At 53.7% G+C, this 18,256-nt stretch overlaps 1 protein-coding gene across 1 annotated transcript; it reads right to left on the reverse strand.

Annotated features, from left to right (window-relative positions):
* Positions 1 to 3,438: 3,438 nt before the first annotated feature.
* Positions 3,439 to 17,997, reverse strand: LOC144951840 (GLIPR1-like protein 1). Its single transcript, XM_078882171.1, has 6 exons — positions 17,794 to 17,997; positions 15,881 to 16,132; positions 10,552 to 10,673; positions 7,967 to 8,046; positions 5,284 to 5,310; positions 3,439 to 3,674 (listed from the first exon to the last, which is right to left on the reverse strand). Exons 1-6 carry the CDS (start codon positions 17,995 to 17,997, stop codon positions 3,439 to 3,441), a joined length of 921 nt encoding a protein of 306 aa, XP_078738297.1.
* Positions 17,998 to 18,256: the final 259 nt, after the last annotated feature.

The following is an 18,256-nucleotide window of genomic DNA, read 5'->3' on the forward strand; positions in this document are numbered from 1 at the left end:
GCCAGGCTAGGTACACCAAAAGGTCACGGGGCATACCCAGCAGGTGCCACGGGTCGACTGACTGATATGACTGACCGATGCACCACCTGTGCCCCCCTACTGTGCCAGGCTAGGTGCACCAGGAGGTCACGGGACAGACTCAGGTGGTGCCACGGGTCGACTGACTGAGATGACTGGGCCGATGCACCACCTGTGCCCCCTACTGTGCCAGGCTAAGTGCACCAGGAGGTCACGTGGCATACCCAGCAGGTGCCACGGGTCGACTGACTGAGATGACTGCTGGCCGATGCACCACCTGTGCCCCCCTCTGTGCCAGGCTAGGTGCACCAGGAGGTCACGTGGCATACCCAGCAGGTGCCACGGGTCGACTGACTGAGATGACTGACCGATGTACCACATGTGCCCCCCTACTGTGCCAGCTTGCTGTGCTTTAAGCCACCTGTCAACCCCAGCCCCAACTCCCACCATGAACCCCGCCAAATCATCAGTTCACCAATATTGAGTACACGGATAATGATGCTGATGATGATGATTCGAGTGATGCTGATCCTGATTGATGTTGTTGCTGCTGATGCTGCTGATGCTGCTGTTGATGATGTGGATGGTTACTGATGGTGGATGATGTTATGATGTTGATGCTGTTATTGATGCTGCTTAATGATGATGATGATGAACTCTACTGACGCTGCGTTGATGATGTTACTGATGGTGGGTGATGTTGATGATGTTACTGATGGTGGGTGATGTTGATGATGTTGATGATGTTATTGATGCTACTTAATGATGATGATGAACTCTACTGACGCTGCCGTTGATGATGATGTTACTGATGGTGGTTGATGTTGATGATGATGTTGCTGATGATGATGACCGTGATATTGCATCGACGGAGACGATGTCTGATGCGCCGGCGGTGGTGTTGTTCAAGGAGCGGTGGCGCTGCGGTTAGCACGCTGCGCTACGACACCCGGCGAAGCGAGATGATTTATCTGAACAGGTCCTCGTTGGCAGAACGTTGGGGCCGACGTTGCACGGACGTTGGGACGACGTTGGATCGACGTCGGACCCGACGTTGGGCCCGACGTTCAGAGAACGTTGAGCTGACGTTGAGCAAACGTCACAGGGGGAGGCAGTGTGACGATTGTGTGTGCGTGTGTGTGTCCCCTCCCGCTCCATTGAAGACCAAAGGAAGATTTTGTCCACAACTTTACGGCTGTTCGCCTGATGACGACGCTGCTTGTTGTTGTTGTGGTTGTTGTTGCTGTTGTGGTGCTGGTGGTTGTTGTTGTGGTTGTTGTTGTGGTGGTGGTTGTTGTGGTTGTTGTTGTGGTGGTGGTTGTTGTGGTTGTTGTTGTTGTGGTGGTGGTTGTTGTTGTTGTTGTTGTTGTGGTGGTGGTTGTTGTTGTTGTTGTGGTGGTGGTTGTTGTGGTTGTTGTTGTGGTGGTGGTTGTTGTGGTTGTTGTTGTGGTTGTTGTTGTGGTGGTGGTTGTTGTTGTTGTTGTTGTGGTGGTGGTTGTTGTTGTTGTTGTTGTGGTGGTGGTTGTTGTGGTTGTTGTTGTGGTGGTGGTTGTTGTTGTTGTTGTTGTTGTGGTTGTTGTTGTGGTGGTGGTTGTTGTTGTTGTTGTGGTGGTGGTTGTTGTGGTTGTTGTTGTGGTGGTGGTTGTTGTTGTTGTTGTTGTGGTTGTTGTTGTGGTGGTGGTTGTTGTTGTTGTTGTGGTGGTGGTTGTTGTGGTTGTTGTTGTGGTGGTGGTTGTTGTGGTTGTTGTTGTGGTGGTGGTTGTTGTGGTTGTTGTTGTGGTGGTGGTTGTTGTGGTTGTTGTTGTGGTGGTGGTTGTTGTGGTTGTTGTTGTTGTGGTGGTGGTGGTTGTTGTTGTTGTTGTGGTGGTGGTTGTTGTGGTTGTTGTTGTTGTGGTGGTGGTTGTTGTTGTTGTTGTTGTGGTGGTTGTTGTTGTTGTTGTTGTGGTGGTGGTTGTTGTGGTTGTTGTTGTGGTTGTTGTGATGGTGGTTGTTGTGGTTGTTGTTGTGGTGGTGGTTGTTGTTGTTGTTGTGGTGGTGGTTGTTGTGGTTGTTGTTGTGGTGGTGGTTGTTGTTGTTGTTGTGGTGGTGGTTGTTGTTGTTGTTACCGGCGAAACCTCACGTCGTACTAGCATCGTAAATGTTGCAATGGGTTTAACGCCCCAACACACAACTGATGTGGTGCTGTACTAGTAACGAATTGGCCACGTTTTGTTCACCAACTTTACTGATTGGCCGTGTCGGGTGGTGGCGGGTTTAACGACGCAACATTTACATTTTTTACGCGATTTAACCCAAAAATAAACCTCTACTATGGTAATAATATTACTCGCAAATTTCCTACTGCTGCCACGCCTGAAATTGGCCACGCGTTGTTTTACGGGACAAAGCCCTCACTGATTGGCCGTGCCGGGTGGTGGCGGGTTTAACGACACAACGTTGAAACATTTATGCGATTTAACCGCCTCCCGCCCAAAAAAACAAACCTGTAATGTGGATGATGCTGTTAATCGAAAGCCCCCTCCCTCCTCTCTACGTGTCAAACATTGACATTTTACTCCGATCAAACCCAACAACAACAACAACCCTCTCCCCCCATCCCTCTCCTATGATCACCGTTACATCGTTTTTATCGCTTTATTTTGGTGATTTCGAAAACGTTTTGGTTTAGCCGTATTTGCGTGTTGTAGTACAGAGTTAGACTAATAACTTTAATCTAAATTGTCTTATGTTATTGTTTGACTTGCATCCCACTGGGTTTTTTTTGCACGCAGCGTTGAAACGCGGTGCTTTTGCTGGATGACTTTTGCTGTTTTTTCACGGATTTTTCTGTGTGCGTGTAGTCACTTTAACATGTTTCTTTGTTCATGTTTTTGTTTGTTGCGGTTGCACCCGACTCAAGGGCCGCACGGCTCACAGGGCTACACCTAATAAATAAACTGAAATGAAGTGAAATTAACTCTACGTGTCAAACACTGACATCTTACTCCGATCTAACACAACAACAACAAACCCCCCCCCCTCCTTCTCAAACACTGACATCTTACTCCGATCTAACACAACAATAACAACCACAACAACAACAACAAACCCCCACCCCCACTCCCCCTCCCTCTCAAACACTGACATCTTACTCCGATCTAACACAACAATAACAACCACAACAACAACAACAAACCCCCACCCCCACTCCCCCTCCCTCTCAAACACTGACATCTTACTCCGATCTAACACAACAATAACAACCACAACAACAACAAACCCCCACCCCCCTCCCCCCCTCCCTCTCAAACACTGACATCTTACTCCGATCTAACACAACAACAACAAACACCCACTCCCCCCTCCCTCTCAAACACTGACATCTTACTCCGATCTAACACAACAACAAACTCCACCACCTCCACCCCCCCACCCCTCCCCCTACTGCTTGCCACCCACAGCGGCTCCCTGCCCGTCACCGTTGGCCGCTTGTGTCGCCCCGGGTTGCCCCGAGGGCGCCGTGCCGACGCGTGCCCTGCGGGCAAGGCGCTTGCGAGCTGCCCCGTAGACGCCGCCAGCCACGGCGATGATCACCGTGAGTGCCCCCAGGGCAATGCCCGCCACGCAGCCCGGCTCGCACGAGCCCAGCGGGAAGGACGGATCCCAGCCTGGGTAGTCTGGGGGGGGGAGGGGGTGGTGGGGGAGGGGGGGGGGGTGGTGGGGGGGGTGGTGGTGGGGGTGGTGGTGGGGGAGGGGGGGGTGGTGGGGGGGGAGGGTGGTGATAGGGGGGTGGTGGGGGAGGTGGTGGTGGAGGGGAGGGGGGTGGTGATGGGGGGGGGGGGTGGTGATGGGGGGGGGGTGGTGGTGGGGGTGGTGGGGGAGGGGGGGGGCGCAGGTGTGAGTCGGTAGGACACGTGGTGAGGTGGGCAGTCACCTGCCCTAACTCGCTCAGCCCTGCCCTCAACTCCATCCCTCAGCCCTGTGTGTGTGGTGTGTGTGTGTGGTGTGTGTGGTGTGTGTGTGGTGTGTGTGGTGTGTGTGTGTGTGGTGTGTGTGTGTGGTGTGTGTGTGTGTGGTGTGTGTTGGGTGTGTGTGTGTGTGGTGTGTGTGTGTGGTGTGTGTGTGTGTTGTGTGTGTGTGTGTGGTGTGTGTGTGGTGTGTGTGGTGTGTGTGTGTGTGTGGTGTGTGTGTGGTGTGTGTGTGGTGTGTGTGTGTGTGGTGTGTGTGTGGTGTGTGTGTGGTGTGTGTGTGTGGTGTGTGTGTGGTGTGTGTGGTGTGTGTGGTGTGTGTGTGGTGTGTGTGTGGTGTGTGTGGTGTGTGTGTGTGGTGTGTGTGTGTGGTGTGTGTGTGTGGTGTGTGTGTGTGGTGTGTGTGTGGTGTGTGTGTGGTGTGTGTGTGTGGTGTGTGTGTGGTGTGTGTGGTGTGTGTGGTGTGTGTGTGTGGTGTGTGTGTGTGTGGTGTGTGTGGTGTGTGTGGTGTGTGGTGTGTGTGTGTGGTGTGTGTGTGTGGTGTGTGTGTGGTGTGTGTGGTGTGTGTGTGTGGTGTGTGTGTGTAGTGAGGGTGTGTGTGTGGTGTGTGTGTGTGTGGTGAGGGTGTGAGTGGTGTGTGTGTGGTGTGTGTGGTGTGTGTGTGGTGAGGGTGTGTGTGTGGTGTGTGTGTGTGGTGTGTGTGGTGTGTGTGGTGTGTGTGGTGTGTGTGGTGTGTGTGTGTGTGGTGTGTGTGTGTGTGGTGTGTGTGTGTGGTGTGTGCGTGTGTGTGGTGTGTGTGTGTGTGGTGTGTGTGTGTGTGTGGTGTGTGTGTGGTGTGTGTGTGTGTGGTGTGTGTGTGTGGTGTGTGGTGTGTGTGTGTGGTGTGTGGTGTGTGTGTGTGTGTGTGGTGTGTGTGTGTGTGTGGTGTGTGTGTGTGGTGTGTGTGTGGTGTGTGTGTGTGGTGTGTGTGTGGTGTGTGTGTGTGGGTGTGTGTGTGTGGTGTGTGTGTGTGTGGTGTGTGTGGTGTGTGTGTGTGTGTGGTGTGTGGTGTGTGGTGTGTGTGTGTGTGTGGTGTGTGTGTTGGTGTGTGGTGTGTGTGTGTGTGTGGTGTGTGTGTGTGTGTGGTGTGTGTGTGTGTGTGTGTGTGTGTGTGTGTGTGGTGGTGTGTGTGTGTGTGTGTGTGTGGTGTGTGGTGTGTGTGTGTGTGTGGTGTGTGTGTGGTGTGTGTGTGTGTGGTGTGTGTGTGTGTGGTGTGTGTGTGTGTGTGTGTGTGTGTGTGTGTGTGTGGTGTGCGTGTTGAGGGTGCCGCCCGCCTTACCTCGGACCTCTTCCAGGCTTTGATTTCCTGCGCACAGAGCACGAACAACAACAACAACAATTAGAACAACAGCAGCAACAATTAGAACAACAATTAGAACAACAGCAACAATTACAACAACAATTACAACAACAATTAGAAAAAAAGAAGCAACAATTAGAACAACAACAATTAGAACCACCACAATTAGAACAACAACAATTAAAAGAACAGCAGCAACAATTAGAACAACAACAATTAGAACAACAACAATTAAAAGAACAGCAGCAACAATTAGAACAACAACAATTAAAACAACAGCAGCAACAATTGAACAACAACAATTACAACAACAATTAGAACAATAGCTGCAACAATTAGAACAACAACAATTAGACGAACAGTAGCACCAACAACAATTTTAACAATTAGACTAAAAACAACAACAATTAGGACAACAACAATGAGACCAACAACAACATCAACATTGACAGCAGTCGATATTCGCCACCTAAGCGATGGTGACGTCACCGCTGCGCCTGTGCCAGGCTAGGTGCACCAGGAGGTCACGAGACAGACCCAGCAGGTGCCACGGGTCGACTGACTGAGATGATTGGCCGATGCACCATCTGTGCCCCCCTACTGTGCCAGGCTAGGTGCACCAGGAGGTCACGGGACAGACCCAGCAGGTGCCACGGGTCGACTGACTGAGATGAGTGGCCGATGCACCACCTGTGCCCCCCTACTGTGCCAGGCTAGGTGCACCAGGAGGTCACGGGATAGACCCAGCAGGTGCCACGGGTCGGCCGACTGAGATGAGTGGCCGATGCACTACCTGTGCCCCCCTCTGTGCCAGGGTAGGTGCACCAGGAGGTCACGGGACAGACCCAGCAGGTGCCACGGGTCGACTGACTAAGATGACTGACCGATGCACCACCTGTGCCCCCCTACTGTGTCAGGCTAGGTGCACCAGGAGGTCACGGGACAGACCCAGCAGGTGCCACGGGTCGACCGACTGAGATGACTGGGCAGATGCACCACCTGTGCCCCCCTACTGTGCCAGGCTAGGTGCAGGAGGAGGTCACGGGACAGACCCAGCAGGTGCCACGGGTCGACCGACTGAGATGACTGGGCAGATGCACCACCTGTGCCCCCTACTGTGCCAGGCTAGGTGCAGCAGCCTCCTCATCCTCCAATCACGGTGGGGGGAGGGTTTCTGTGCCAGATGATTCTAGTAGCAAAGTAGCTACATATGTAGCAGCTATTTATGCTACATATGTAGTATATGTAGCTACTACATATACTACACGTGCAGTAGCTACACGTGTAGTAGCTACTCAATATGTAGTAGATACAAAATATGTAGTAGCTACACGTGTAGCTACTACACGTGTAGTAGCTACACGTGTAGTAGCTACACGTGTAGTAGCTACACGTGTAGTAGCTACACGTGTAGTAGCTACACGTGTAGTAGCTACACGTGTAGTAGCTACACGTGTAGAAGCTACACGTGTAGTAGCTACACGTGTAGTAGCTACACGTGTAGTAGCTGCACGTGTAGTAGCTGCACGTGTAGTAGCTACACGTGTAGCAGCTACACGTGTAGTAGCTACACGTGTAGAAGCTACACGTGTAGTAGTAGCTACACGTGTAGTAGCTACACGTGTAGTAGCTACACGTGTAGTAGTAGCTACACGTGTAGTAGCTACACGTGTAGCTACTACACGTGTAGTACCTACACGTGTAGCTACTACACGTGTAGTAGCTACACGTGTAGTAGCTACACGTGTAGTAGTAGCTACACGTGTAGTACCTACACGTGCAGCTACTACACGTGTAGTAGCTACACGTGTAGTAGCTGCACGTGTAGTAGCTGCACGTGTAGTAGCTACACGTGCAGCTACTACACGTGTAGTAGCTACACGTGTAGTAGATACACGTGTAGTAGCTACACGTGTAGTAGCTACACGTGTAGTAGCTACACGTGTAGTAGCTACACGTGTAGTAGCTACACGTGTAGTAGCTACACGTGTAGTAGCTACACGTGTAGTAGCTGCACGTGTAGTAGCTACACGTGTAGTAGCTACACGTGTAGTAGCTGCACGTGTAGTAGCTACACGTGTAGTAGCTACACGTGTAGTAGCTACACGTGTAGTAGCTACACGTGTAGTAGCTACGGGCCCCGCACTTTCAAGGGCCCCGCGCTAAATGCTTTCAAGCTATCAATTCTTGTTCATTGATTCTGCACTTGCTCTATTACTATAGTACTATACCGCCTTCAACTTTTACGAACGACCGGGTGTTTAAGGTTAGCGAGTTGTCGTATCATCTGGGCTGTGTAGCAAATGAAAAGCTACAATTACTTGAATTCTAGATTTGAAGCTTTCGTGACTGCAAGGATTCATATTGTTAGGTTTTTTCGGTAAAGTCACGTAGGTAAAACATTAAAATTAATAAAAGTAAAATAAAATAAATAAATACAAATCACGTGTTGCCTACGAAACATCGTGATTTTTATTTTTTTTTATTTTTATTAATTTTAAATTTTTTTACCTTACGTGACTTTACCGAAAAAACCTAAGAATACAATTGCTTTACTGCGCAAGTAAAAAAAAAAATTTGTGTGTTTTAATATTTGCGTTTTTTTTTTTTTTCTATTGACATGAGGTCGTGGGCGGTGGTTGTGGGTGGTGGAGGGACTCACGACACAGACGGTTGTTGCATCGATCTTGGCAGACGGCGCAGGATGGGCCCGGGGAGTACGGCTGTCGGGGGAAGTTGCCGCTGTGCCGGCGGGGGGGCAGGGGGGGTGTTGAGGGTCAGGTCACTATCACCACCATCATCACCATCATCACCATCATCATCACCATCACCACCATAATCACCACCATCACCATCTTCACCATCATCATCACCATCATCACCACCATCACCATCATCACCATCTTCACCATCATCATCATCATCACCATAATCACCACCACCATCATCACCATCATCACGATCATCATCATCACCATCATCACCATCACCACCATCATCACCATCATCACCATCATCATCACCATCATCACCATCATCATCACCATCATCACCATCATCATCACCACCATCATCACCATCATCACCATCATCATCACCATCATCACCATCATCACCACCATCATCACCACCATCATCATCACCATCATCACCATCATCACCACCATCACCATCATCACCATCATCACCACCATCATCATCACCATCATCACCATCACCACCATCATCACCATCATCACCACCATCACCACCATAGCCCCGTAGTTGTAGCAGTAGGGAGTCCGTTAGCACATTTCGTCATTGGTGGTGGTGGTGGTGGTGATGGTAGTGGTGGCGGTAGTGGTGGTGGTGGTGATGGTAGTGGTGATGGTAGTGGTGATGGTAGTGGTGATAGTAGTGGTGATGGTAGTGGCGGTGATGATGGTAGTGGCGGTGGTGATGGTAGTGGTGGTGGCGGTGGCGGTGGTGGTGGTGGTGGTGGCGGTGGTGGTGGTGATGGTAGTGGTGGTGGCGGTGGTAGTGGTGATGGTAGTGGTGATGGTAGTGGTGATGGTAGTGGCGGTGGTGATGGTAGTGGCGGTGGTGATGGTAGTGGCGGTGGTGGTGGTGGTGACGGTAGTGGTTGTGGTGGTTGTGGTTGCGATGCTGCGTCACGTGACAATGCCATTCCTTTGTTTAGTGGTTATGGGGTAAATGATGTTGTTGATGGTTGTAGTGGCGATGGTGGCTGTGATAGTGGTGGTGGTGGTGGTGAGAGCGGGTGATGTTAGTGATGGTGGTGGTGGTGGTGAACGGTGGTGCAGCAGTTAGCGCAATGCGCTAACGAACCCGGCGACCTGAGTTCGATTCCCGCTGACAGACAACACCGAGGTAGCTGAAGTGTGTAGGTGTGTGTAGGGGTGTGTAGGTGTGTAGGTGTGTGTGTAGGTGTGTGTAGGTGTGTGTAGGTGTGTAGGTGTGTGTGTAGGTGTGTGTAAGTGTGTGTAGGTGTGTGTAAGTGTGTGTAGGGGTGTGTAGGTGTGTGTAGGTGTGTGTGTGTAGGTGTGTGTAGGTGTGTGTAGGTGTGTGTAGGTGTGTGTTTGTAGGTGTGTGTAGGTGTGTGTGTGTAGGTGTGTGTAGGTGTGTGTAGGTGTGTGTAGGTGTGTGGTGCTACCTAGGCCCGTAGTTGCACACAAAGATGGTGGGTGTGTGTAGGTGTGTGTAGGTGTGTGTAGGTGTGTGTAGGTGTGTGGTGCTACCTAGGCCCGTAGTTGCACACGAAGATGGTGTGTGTGTGTAGGTGTGTGTAGGTGTGTGTGTAGGTGTGTGTAGGTGTGTGTGTAGGTGTGTGTAGGTGTGTGGTGCTACCTAGGCCCGTAGTTGCACACGAAGATGGTGGGTGTGTGTAGGTGTGTGTAGGTGTGTGTAGGTGTGTGTAGGTGTGTGTAGGTGTGTGGTGCTACCTAGGCCCGTAGTTGCACACAAAGATGGTGGGTGTTTGTAGGTGTGTGTAGGTGTGTGTAGGTGTGTGTAGGTGTGTGTAGGTGTGTGTAGGTGTGTGTAGGTGTGTGGTGCTACCTAGGCCCGTAGTTGCACACGAAGATGGTGTGTGTGTGTAGGTGTGTGTAGGTGTGTGTGTAGGTGTGTGTAGGTGTGTGTGTAGGTGTGTGTAGGTGTGTGGTGCTACCTAGGCCCGTAGTTGCACACAAAGATGGTGGGTGTTTGTAGGTGTGTGTAGGTGTGTGTAGGTGTGTGTAGGTGTGTGTAGGTGTGTGGTGCTATCTAGACCCGTAGTTGCACACAAAGATGGTCGGTGTGTGTAGGTGTGTGTAGGTGTGTGTAGGTGTGTGTGTAGGTGTGTGTAGGTGTGTGTAGGTGTGTGTAGGTGTGTGGTGCTATCTAGACCCGTAGTTGCACACAAAGATGGTGGGTGTTTGTAGGTGTGTGTAGGTGTGTGTGTAGGTGTGTGTAGGTGTGTGTAGGTGTGTGTAGGTGTGTGTAGGTGTGTGTTGCTACCTAGGCCCGTAGTTGCACACAAAGATGGTGGGTGTGTGTAGGTGTGTGTAGGCGTGTGTAGGTGTGTGTGTAGGTGTGTGTAGGTGTGTGTAGGTGTGTGTGTGTAGGTGTGTGTAGGTGTGTGGTGCTACCTAGGCCCGTATTTGCACACGAAGATGGTGGGTGTGTGTAGGTGTGTGTAGGTGTGTGTGTAGGTGTGTGTAGGTGTGTGTAGGTGTGTGTGTAGAGGTGTGTGTAGGTGTGTGTTGCTACCTAGGCCCGTAGTTGCACACAAAGATGGTGGTGTCGGGGCGGTCCATCCAGGGAAAGTCCTTCATGCCGCTGGGGCAGACGTGAACGGCGCAGCCCACCTTGTAGCTGTCATCCCACACCACCTGTACCACCACCACCAACACCACCACCACCACCACCACCATTATTATCATCACCACTACCACCACCACTACCACCTTGTAGCTGTCATCCCACACCACCTGTACCACCACCACCACCAACACCACCACCACCACCATTATTATCATCACCACTACCACCACCACTACCACCTTGTAGCTGTCATCCCACACCACCTGTACCACCACCACCAACACCACCACCACCACCACAACCATTATTATTATCACCACTACCACCACCACTACCACCTTGTAGCTGTCATTCCACACCACCTGTACCACCACCACCACCACCAACACCACCACCACCACCACCATTATTATCATCACCACTACCACCACCACTACCACCTTGTAGCTGTCATCCCACACCACCTGTACCACCACCACCACCACCACCAACACCACCACCACCACCATTATTATCATCACCACTACCACCACCACTACCACCTTGTAGCTGTCATCCCACACCACCTGTACCACCACCACCACCACCAACACCACCACCACCACCACCACCATTATTATCATCACCACTACCACCACCACTACCACCTTGTAGCTGTCATCCCACACCACCTGTACCACCACCACCAACACCACCACCACCACCACCACCACCACCATTATTATCATCACCACTACCACCACCACTACCACCTTGTAGCTGTCATCCCACACCACCTGTACCACCACCACCACCACCAACACCACCACCACCACCATTATTATCATCACCACTACCACCACCACTACCACCTTGTAGCTGTCATCCCACACCACCTGTACCACCACCACCACCACCAACACCACCACCACCACCATTATTATCATCACCACTACCACCACCACTACCACCTTGTAGCTGTCATCCCACACCACCTGTACCACCACCACCACCACCAACACCACCACCACCACCACCATTATTATCATCACCACTACCACCACCACTACCACCTTGTAGCTGTCATCCCACACCACCTGTACCACCACCAACACCACCACCATCACCACCACCACCACCTTGTAGCTGTCATCCCACACCACCTGCACCACCTGTACCACCACCACCACCATTATTACTGTCATCACCTCCACCACCACCACCACCATTATTACTGTCATCACCTCCACCACCACCACCACCACCACCATTATTACTGTCATCACCTCCACCACCACCACCACCACCACCATTATTACTGTCATCACCTCCACCACCACCAACACCATTATTACTGTCATCACCTCCACCACCACCATTATTACTGTCATCACCTCCACCACCACCACCATTATTACTGTCATCACCTCCACCACCACCACCACCACCACCATTATTACTGTCATCACCTCCACCACCACCACCATTATTACTGTCATCACCTCCACCACCACCACCACCATTATTACTGTCATCACCTCCACCACCACCACCACCACCATTATTACTGTCATCACCTCCACCACCACCAACACCATTATTACTGTCATCACCTCCACCACCACCATTATTACTGTCATCACGTCCACCACCACCACCACCATTATTACTGTCATCACCTCCACCACCACCACCATTATTACTGTCATCACGTCCACCACCACCACCACCAACACCATCATTATTACTGTCATCACCTCCACCACCACCACCACCACCACTACCACCAACATTACTACCATCCCACACCACCTGCACCACCATCATTACTTTCACCACCACCACCACCACCACTACCACGTGCACCAACACCAACACCATTATTACTACTGTAATCACCACTACCACCACCACTACCACCACCGTCACCAACATCACTATCATCACCACCACCTCCACGACCACCACCGCCACCACCGCCACCACCATCACCGCCACCACCACCATCACTACCATCACCACTAGCACCTGCACCACCGCCACCACTGCCACCACCATCACCACTACCACCATCACTACCATCACCACTAGCACCTGCACCACCGCCACCACTGCCACCACCATCACCACTACCACCATCACTACCATCACCACTACCACCTGCACCACCATCACCACTACCACCATCACTACCATCACCACTGCCACCACCATCACCACTACCACCATCACTACCATCACCACTACCACCTTCACCACTGCTACCACCACCATCACCACTACCCCCTGCACCACCAGTGACGATTATCTGAACCGGTCCTGGGCCTCCCTTAGGTCGACTCAGCCTCAAATGAGCTCCTGGTGCAGTGTGTAAACATCGCCACTGGGGAGACAAAGGCGGCCGGGCGTGGTGCAGTGACGGCCTTCACAGGTGCTGCTCGCTAATAGCCCTTGCCCCGATGCTATGCTAAAGGTTATACGGTGGGGGGGGGGGGGGAGTAGCGGAGGGGCGGGGTCAGGGGGATCTTTAATCTGTATGCACAGATGTCTGTACGCTAAGGATTAAGGTGTACGAGAGTCTGGGTGTGTTACGGTGGGATCTTGACATCAGCCCCTCCAAAGCTAAGCACCTGCCTAGGTATTTTGTACCATCGGGCACTCCACCCCCACAACTCCCAATCGGTGATGGGGCAGTTGTGGAGAGAGTGGAGAGTGTCACATACCTGGGCAGTGTGCTCATGATCGGCGCCGGTTTTACAGCAGGGGTCTCACTCCGAATCAGTCGAGCGGCAATATCTTTTCATCGGTTGCGTAACGCTGCTGTGTGGAAGCTACCTGGTCTGTCGCTCCGCACGAAGCTTCAGGTCTTCTCGGCCACGGTCATTCCCTCCCTTCTCTACGCTTGCGGAACGTGGACCCCCCTAATGGAGCATCTTCGCCGGTTAGAAACATTCAGGCTGGCCTGCCTACGATCCATCCTGGGTTTAACCAGGCTGGATTGTGTGAGGAGCTCACAAATCCTCGAAAGATCTGGGCAAAGTCCCATCGGTGAGCTCCTACGGCAGGCAAGGCTGCGTTGGCTGGGCCATGTAGCCCGCATGCCCAGCCACCGCATGCCTAAGCAGCTTTTGTTATGCTGGATCGAGGGGGCTAAACGGGCGCGGCACGGGCTAGAGAAGAGATGGAGTGATGTGGTACAGGAGGACGTGGAGCTGAGTGGACTTGCCGATGACTGGTACCAGCGGTGTCAAGATCGGCCTCAGTGGAGGAGGCTCGTGAAGGACGCTGCTGGGCAGTTGGAGGCAGTGGCCCTCCAGCAACAACGGAGGGTGGAGGAGCAACGCTCACAACAACGAGCGGAGGGCCGGGTGGATAAAACACAGCGGGTTTCCACAGTAGGGGGGCACAGGTGGTGCATCAGCCACTCATCTCAGTCAGTCGACCCGTGACACCTGCTGGGTCTGCCCCGTGACCTCCTGCCAGCGGCGAACCTTCGACACTCAAAGTGCACCTAGCCTGGCACAGGCGCCGTGTGTTGACGTCACCGTCACTTAGTGGCGAATGGCGCGACCATTGGCATTGGTGTTTGAGGTCTGCCAACTGTGACTGAGAAGGGAGTTTGAGACGCTGCTGCTGCTGCTGCTGCTAAACTTGGAGCATGAACCTACTTAGAGACACGGGGCCTGCCTGACTATCTCCGTGTCATCAAATGCCCCCCCTCCTCCTCCTCTCTCCCCTCCACTCCTCCTCGGCGTGAGTGGTGGGGCAGTGGTGGAGAGAGCGGGACACGTGAGCCTGCGCTCCGAGAGTTGCCTTGGCTCTCCCAACCATCCCGGCCCTCCAACCCATCGTCCCAGAGCCAGAGGTCGCAACCGGGTACCCGATGCCCGTACCCTACCCGATACCCGGCTACCCGTACCCGGCTGGGTACGGGTACCCGTTTGCGACCCTGGTGCGGCCGGGTACGGGTACGGGTAAGGAATCAAAACCCGTTTGCGACCTCTGCCCAGAGTCTTCTTGGCTCTCCGTTACTCTCTCCGTTACCCTCTCCATAACCTTCGTTACCCTCTCCGTTACCCCTTGGACAGCTGCGTGACCCCTTGGTCAGCTGCGTGACCCCGCCGCGCGGAAGCTTCCCTGGCCCCGTTGCTCCACACAAAGCTCCGGGTTTTTTTTTCGGCCGCTGACAGCACTTGCCCCAACCGTCTGTTGAGGCTACGCGGGGGATCTTTGTCTTTGTGTGCGTGCGTTTGAATGTACGGGGTCGGATTCGCCAAACGGATGGAATCCGTCGATGACCTCGAACTGATGTCCCAACTTCGCAAAAAAGACAAAGATCCCCCGTATAGCCTTGACGGACTGTAGGGGCAAGTGCTGTTAGCGAGCACCTATGAAGGCCGGCACGGCACACGAGGGGGTGGATGGCCAGCACTACGCCCGGCTGCCTTTGTCTCTCCCCCAGTGGCGATGTTTACAACACACCGCACCAGGTACCCATTTGAGGCTGAGTCGACCTAGGGGAGGCCCAGGACAAGTTCAGACAATCGTCACCGGTGTTGGCCGTGAGCGGGAACCGAACTCGGGTCGTTGGGTTCATAGCGCAGCGTAGCGCTAACCGCTGCACCACCGCTCCCCACCAACTCCGCACACACCTGGGTGTCGTGCCCCCCCCTCCCCACACCTCCCTACACCTGTACATAGTGCCCCCCCCCCCACACACACACCTGCACGCGTCTCACCTGTGTGTAGAGCCCCCCCCCCCCCCACATCTTTACGCATCTCACCTGTACATAGCGCCCTCCCCCACACACCTGTTCATAGTGCCCCCCACCCCCCAACCTCCCCCCCACACACCCCCCCCCCCCACACACACCCCCCCCCACACACCTGTTCATAGTTCCCCCACCCCCCTCCCACACACACCCCCCGTCTCACCTGCAGAACGCGTCTCACCTGTGTGTAGAGCCCCCCCGCCCCCCCCCCACACACCTGTTCATAGTGCCCCCCACCCCCAACCCCCCCCCCCCCGCCCCCCCACACACCCCCCCCCACACACCTGTTCATAGTGCCCCCCCAACCACCCCCTCCCCCCCCCACCCCCCCCCCCACACCCCCCCCCCCCACACACCTGTTCATAGTGCCCCCCACCCCCCCAACCCCCCCCCCCACACACCCCCGCCACACACCTGTTCATAGTGCCCCCCACCCCATAACCTCCCCCCCCACACACCCCCCCACCCCCCACTCCCCCCACACACCCCCCCCCCACCCCCCCCACACACCCACCCACACTCACCTGCGTGTAGTGTCCGCACACGCGTCCCGGATGGCAGGTAAAGGTGGGGAAATCGTAGTCGTGCACCTCCTCGTACCAGGCTTGCACGGCCGCCGTGGCGTTGAATGAGCTCAGGAAGCCGCCCCACAGGTTCTCGCCCACGGTGGCGAACGTGGGGTGCACGCGGCCCGTGTCCCGGAGGTGCACGTTGTGCTCGAACCAGCAGTTGCTGCCCCAAGCTTTCGCCGTGAGGGCTAGAGCCTTGTCCCAGCTCTGAGCGGGGACGGGGGTCAACAGAGAGTGGATTTAGTTGAGCGGGCGAGAGGGGCAAAGCGTGTGTGTGTCTGTGAGTGTGTGTGTGTCCGTGTGTGTGTGTGTGTCTGTGTGTGTGTGTGTGTCTGTGAGTGTGTGTGTCTGTGTATCTGTGAGTGTGTCTGTGAGTGTGTGTGTGTGTCCTTGTGTGTGTCCGTGAGTGTGTCCATGTGTGTGTGTGTGTCTGTGTGTCCGTGAGTGTGTCCATGTGTGTCCGTGTGTGTGTGTGTGTCTGAGTGTGTCCGTGAGTGTGTCCGTGAGTGTGTCCATGTGTGTCCATGTGTGTGTGTGTGTCCGTGTGTGTCCTTGTGTGTGTCTGTGTGTGTGTGAGTGTGTCTGTGAGTGTGTGTGTCCGTGTGTGTTGCTGCCCCAAGCTTTGGTCGTGAGGGCTAGAGCCTTGTCCCAGCTCTGAGCGGGGAGGGGAAGGGGGGTCAGAGTGGAGTTAGTTGAGCAGGCGAGAGGGGCAAAGTGTGTGTGTGACTGTGTGTGTGTGTCTGTGTATGTGTGTGTGTGAGTGTGTCTGTGAGTGTGTGTGACTGTGTGTGTGTGTATGTGTGTGGGGAGCGGTGGTGCAGCGGTTAGCGCGCTGCGCTACGAACCTGGCCACCCGAGTTCGGTTCCCGCTCACGGCAAACACCAGTGACGATTATCTGAACCGGTCCTGGGCCTCCCCTAGGTCGACTCAGCCTCAAATGAGTACCTGGTGCGGTGTGTAAATATCGCCACTGGGGAGACAAAGGCGGCTGGGCGTGGTGCTGGCCACCCACCCCCTCGTGTGCCATGCCGGCCTTTATAGGTGCTCGCTAACAGCACTTGCCCCTACACTCTGTTAAGGCTATATGGGGATCTTTGTCTGTGAGTGTGTCTGTGTATGTGTGTCCGAGTGTGTGTGTCCGTGTGTGTTGCTGTCCCACGCCTTGGCCGTGAGGGCTAGAGCCTTGTCCCAGCTCTGAGCGGGGAGGGGGGTCAACAGAGAGTGGATTTAGTTGAGCGGGCGAGAGGGGAAGAGCGTGTGTGTGTGTGTCCGTGAGTGTGTCCATGTGTGTCCATGTGTGTCCATGTGTGTGTCTGTGTGTCCTCGTGTGTGTGTGTGTCCGTGTGTGTGTGTGTGTGTGTCTGTGAGTGTGTGTGTCTGTGAGTGTGTGTGTCTGTGAGTGTGTGTGTCTGTGAGTGTGTGTGTGTCTGTGAGTGTGTGTGTGTCTGTGAGTGTGTGTGTGTCTGTGAGTGTGTGTGTCTGTGAGTGTGTGAGTGTGTGTGTGTCCGTGAGTGTGTCCGTATGTGTATGTATATGTATGTGTGTGTGCAGGTGTGTGTATGTATGTGTATATGTATGTACGTAGGTGTATGTATGTGTGTGTGCAGGTGTGTGTATGTATGTGTATGTATGTATGTGTATGTATGTGTGTGTGTGTGTGTATGTATGTGTATGTATGTGTATGTATGTGTGTGTATGTGTGTATGTGTAGGTGTGTGTATGTGTGTATGTTGTGTATGTATGTGTGTGTATGTGTGTAGGTGTGTGTAGCTGAGAGTGCCTACCATGTAGAGCATGTTGTATGTGTGTGTATGTGTGTGTGTATGTGTGTGTGTATAGGTGTGTGTGTGTAGCTGAGAGTGCCTACCATGTACAGCATGTTGCGAGCGGGCGGGTTGACCATGGATCGGAAGTAGTTGTGTGCGCGCACGCACTCGATGATGAATCGCCGGTCATCGATGCTGGGCTCCACCGCGTTGCCCGCACGGCGTGACATCACCTCCCGTGGCACCATCGCCACCATCACCACCACCACCATCACCACCATCGGAGGCGGCGGTGATGGTGCCATCTGTGGGGTCAAAGTGGGATGATGTCTTGAGTCCTGGGCGTGGAGAAGTAGGCCAATTACTCTCGATGAAGCGGCCTCTGATGGAGCCGTCTCCTCCCACTCCTTCAGCCAGCAGCAGCAGCAGTGAAGGGGGATAACCGAATTCATCTTATCTTCCGGAAGACGTCTTGAGACCCCCGGCGTGGAAGAGTAGGCCAAATACACTGCTCTTTCGCCAGCATTGGCGGTGAGCGCGACAAGGGTTGTTCAAGCGATGAGC

The sequence above is a fragment of the Lampetra fluviatilis genome, chromosome 64 (genome assembly GCF_964198595.1).
Source record: "Lampetra fluviatilis chromosome 64, kcLamFluv1.1, whole genome shotgun sequence".
NCBI classification, from domain to species: Eukaryota; Metazoa; Chordata; class Hyperoartia; order Petromyzontiformes; family Petromyzontidae; genus Lampetra; species Lampetra fluviatilis.

What these genes read in the sequence shown, in the direction of transcription:
- LOC144951840 (XM_078882171.1), bottom strand. Translation starts at nt 17,997, where the DNA reads ATGGCACCATCACCGCCGCCTCCGATGGTGGTGATGGTGGTGGTGGTG. An exon ending in GTGTGCAACTACGGGCCTAG is followed by an intron (nt 8,047 to 10,551) that starts GTAGCAACACAC and finishes CCGCCGGCACAG; the next exon opens with CGGCAACTTCCCCCGACAGC. An exon ending in AAGCCTGGAAGAGGTCCGAG is followed by an intron (nt 3,675 to 5,283) that starts GTAAGGCGGGCG and finishes TCCCCCCCCCAG; the next exon opens with ACTACCCAGGCTGGGATCCG.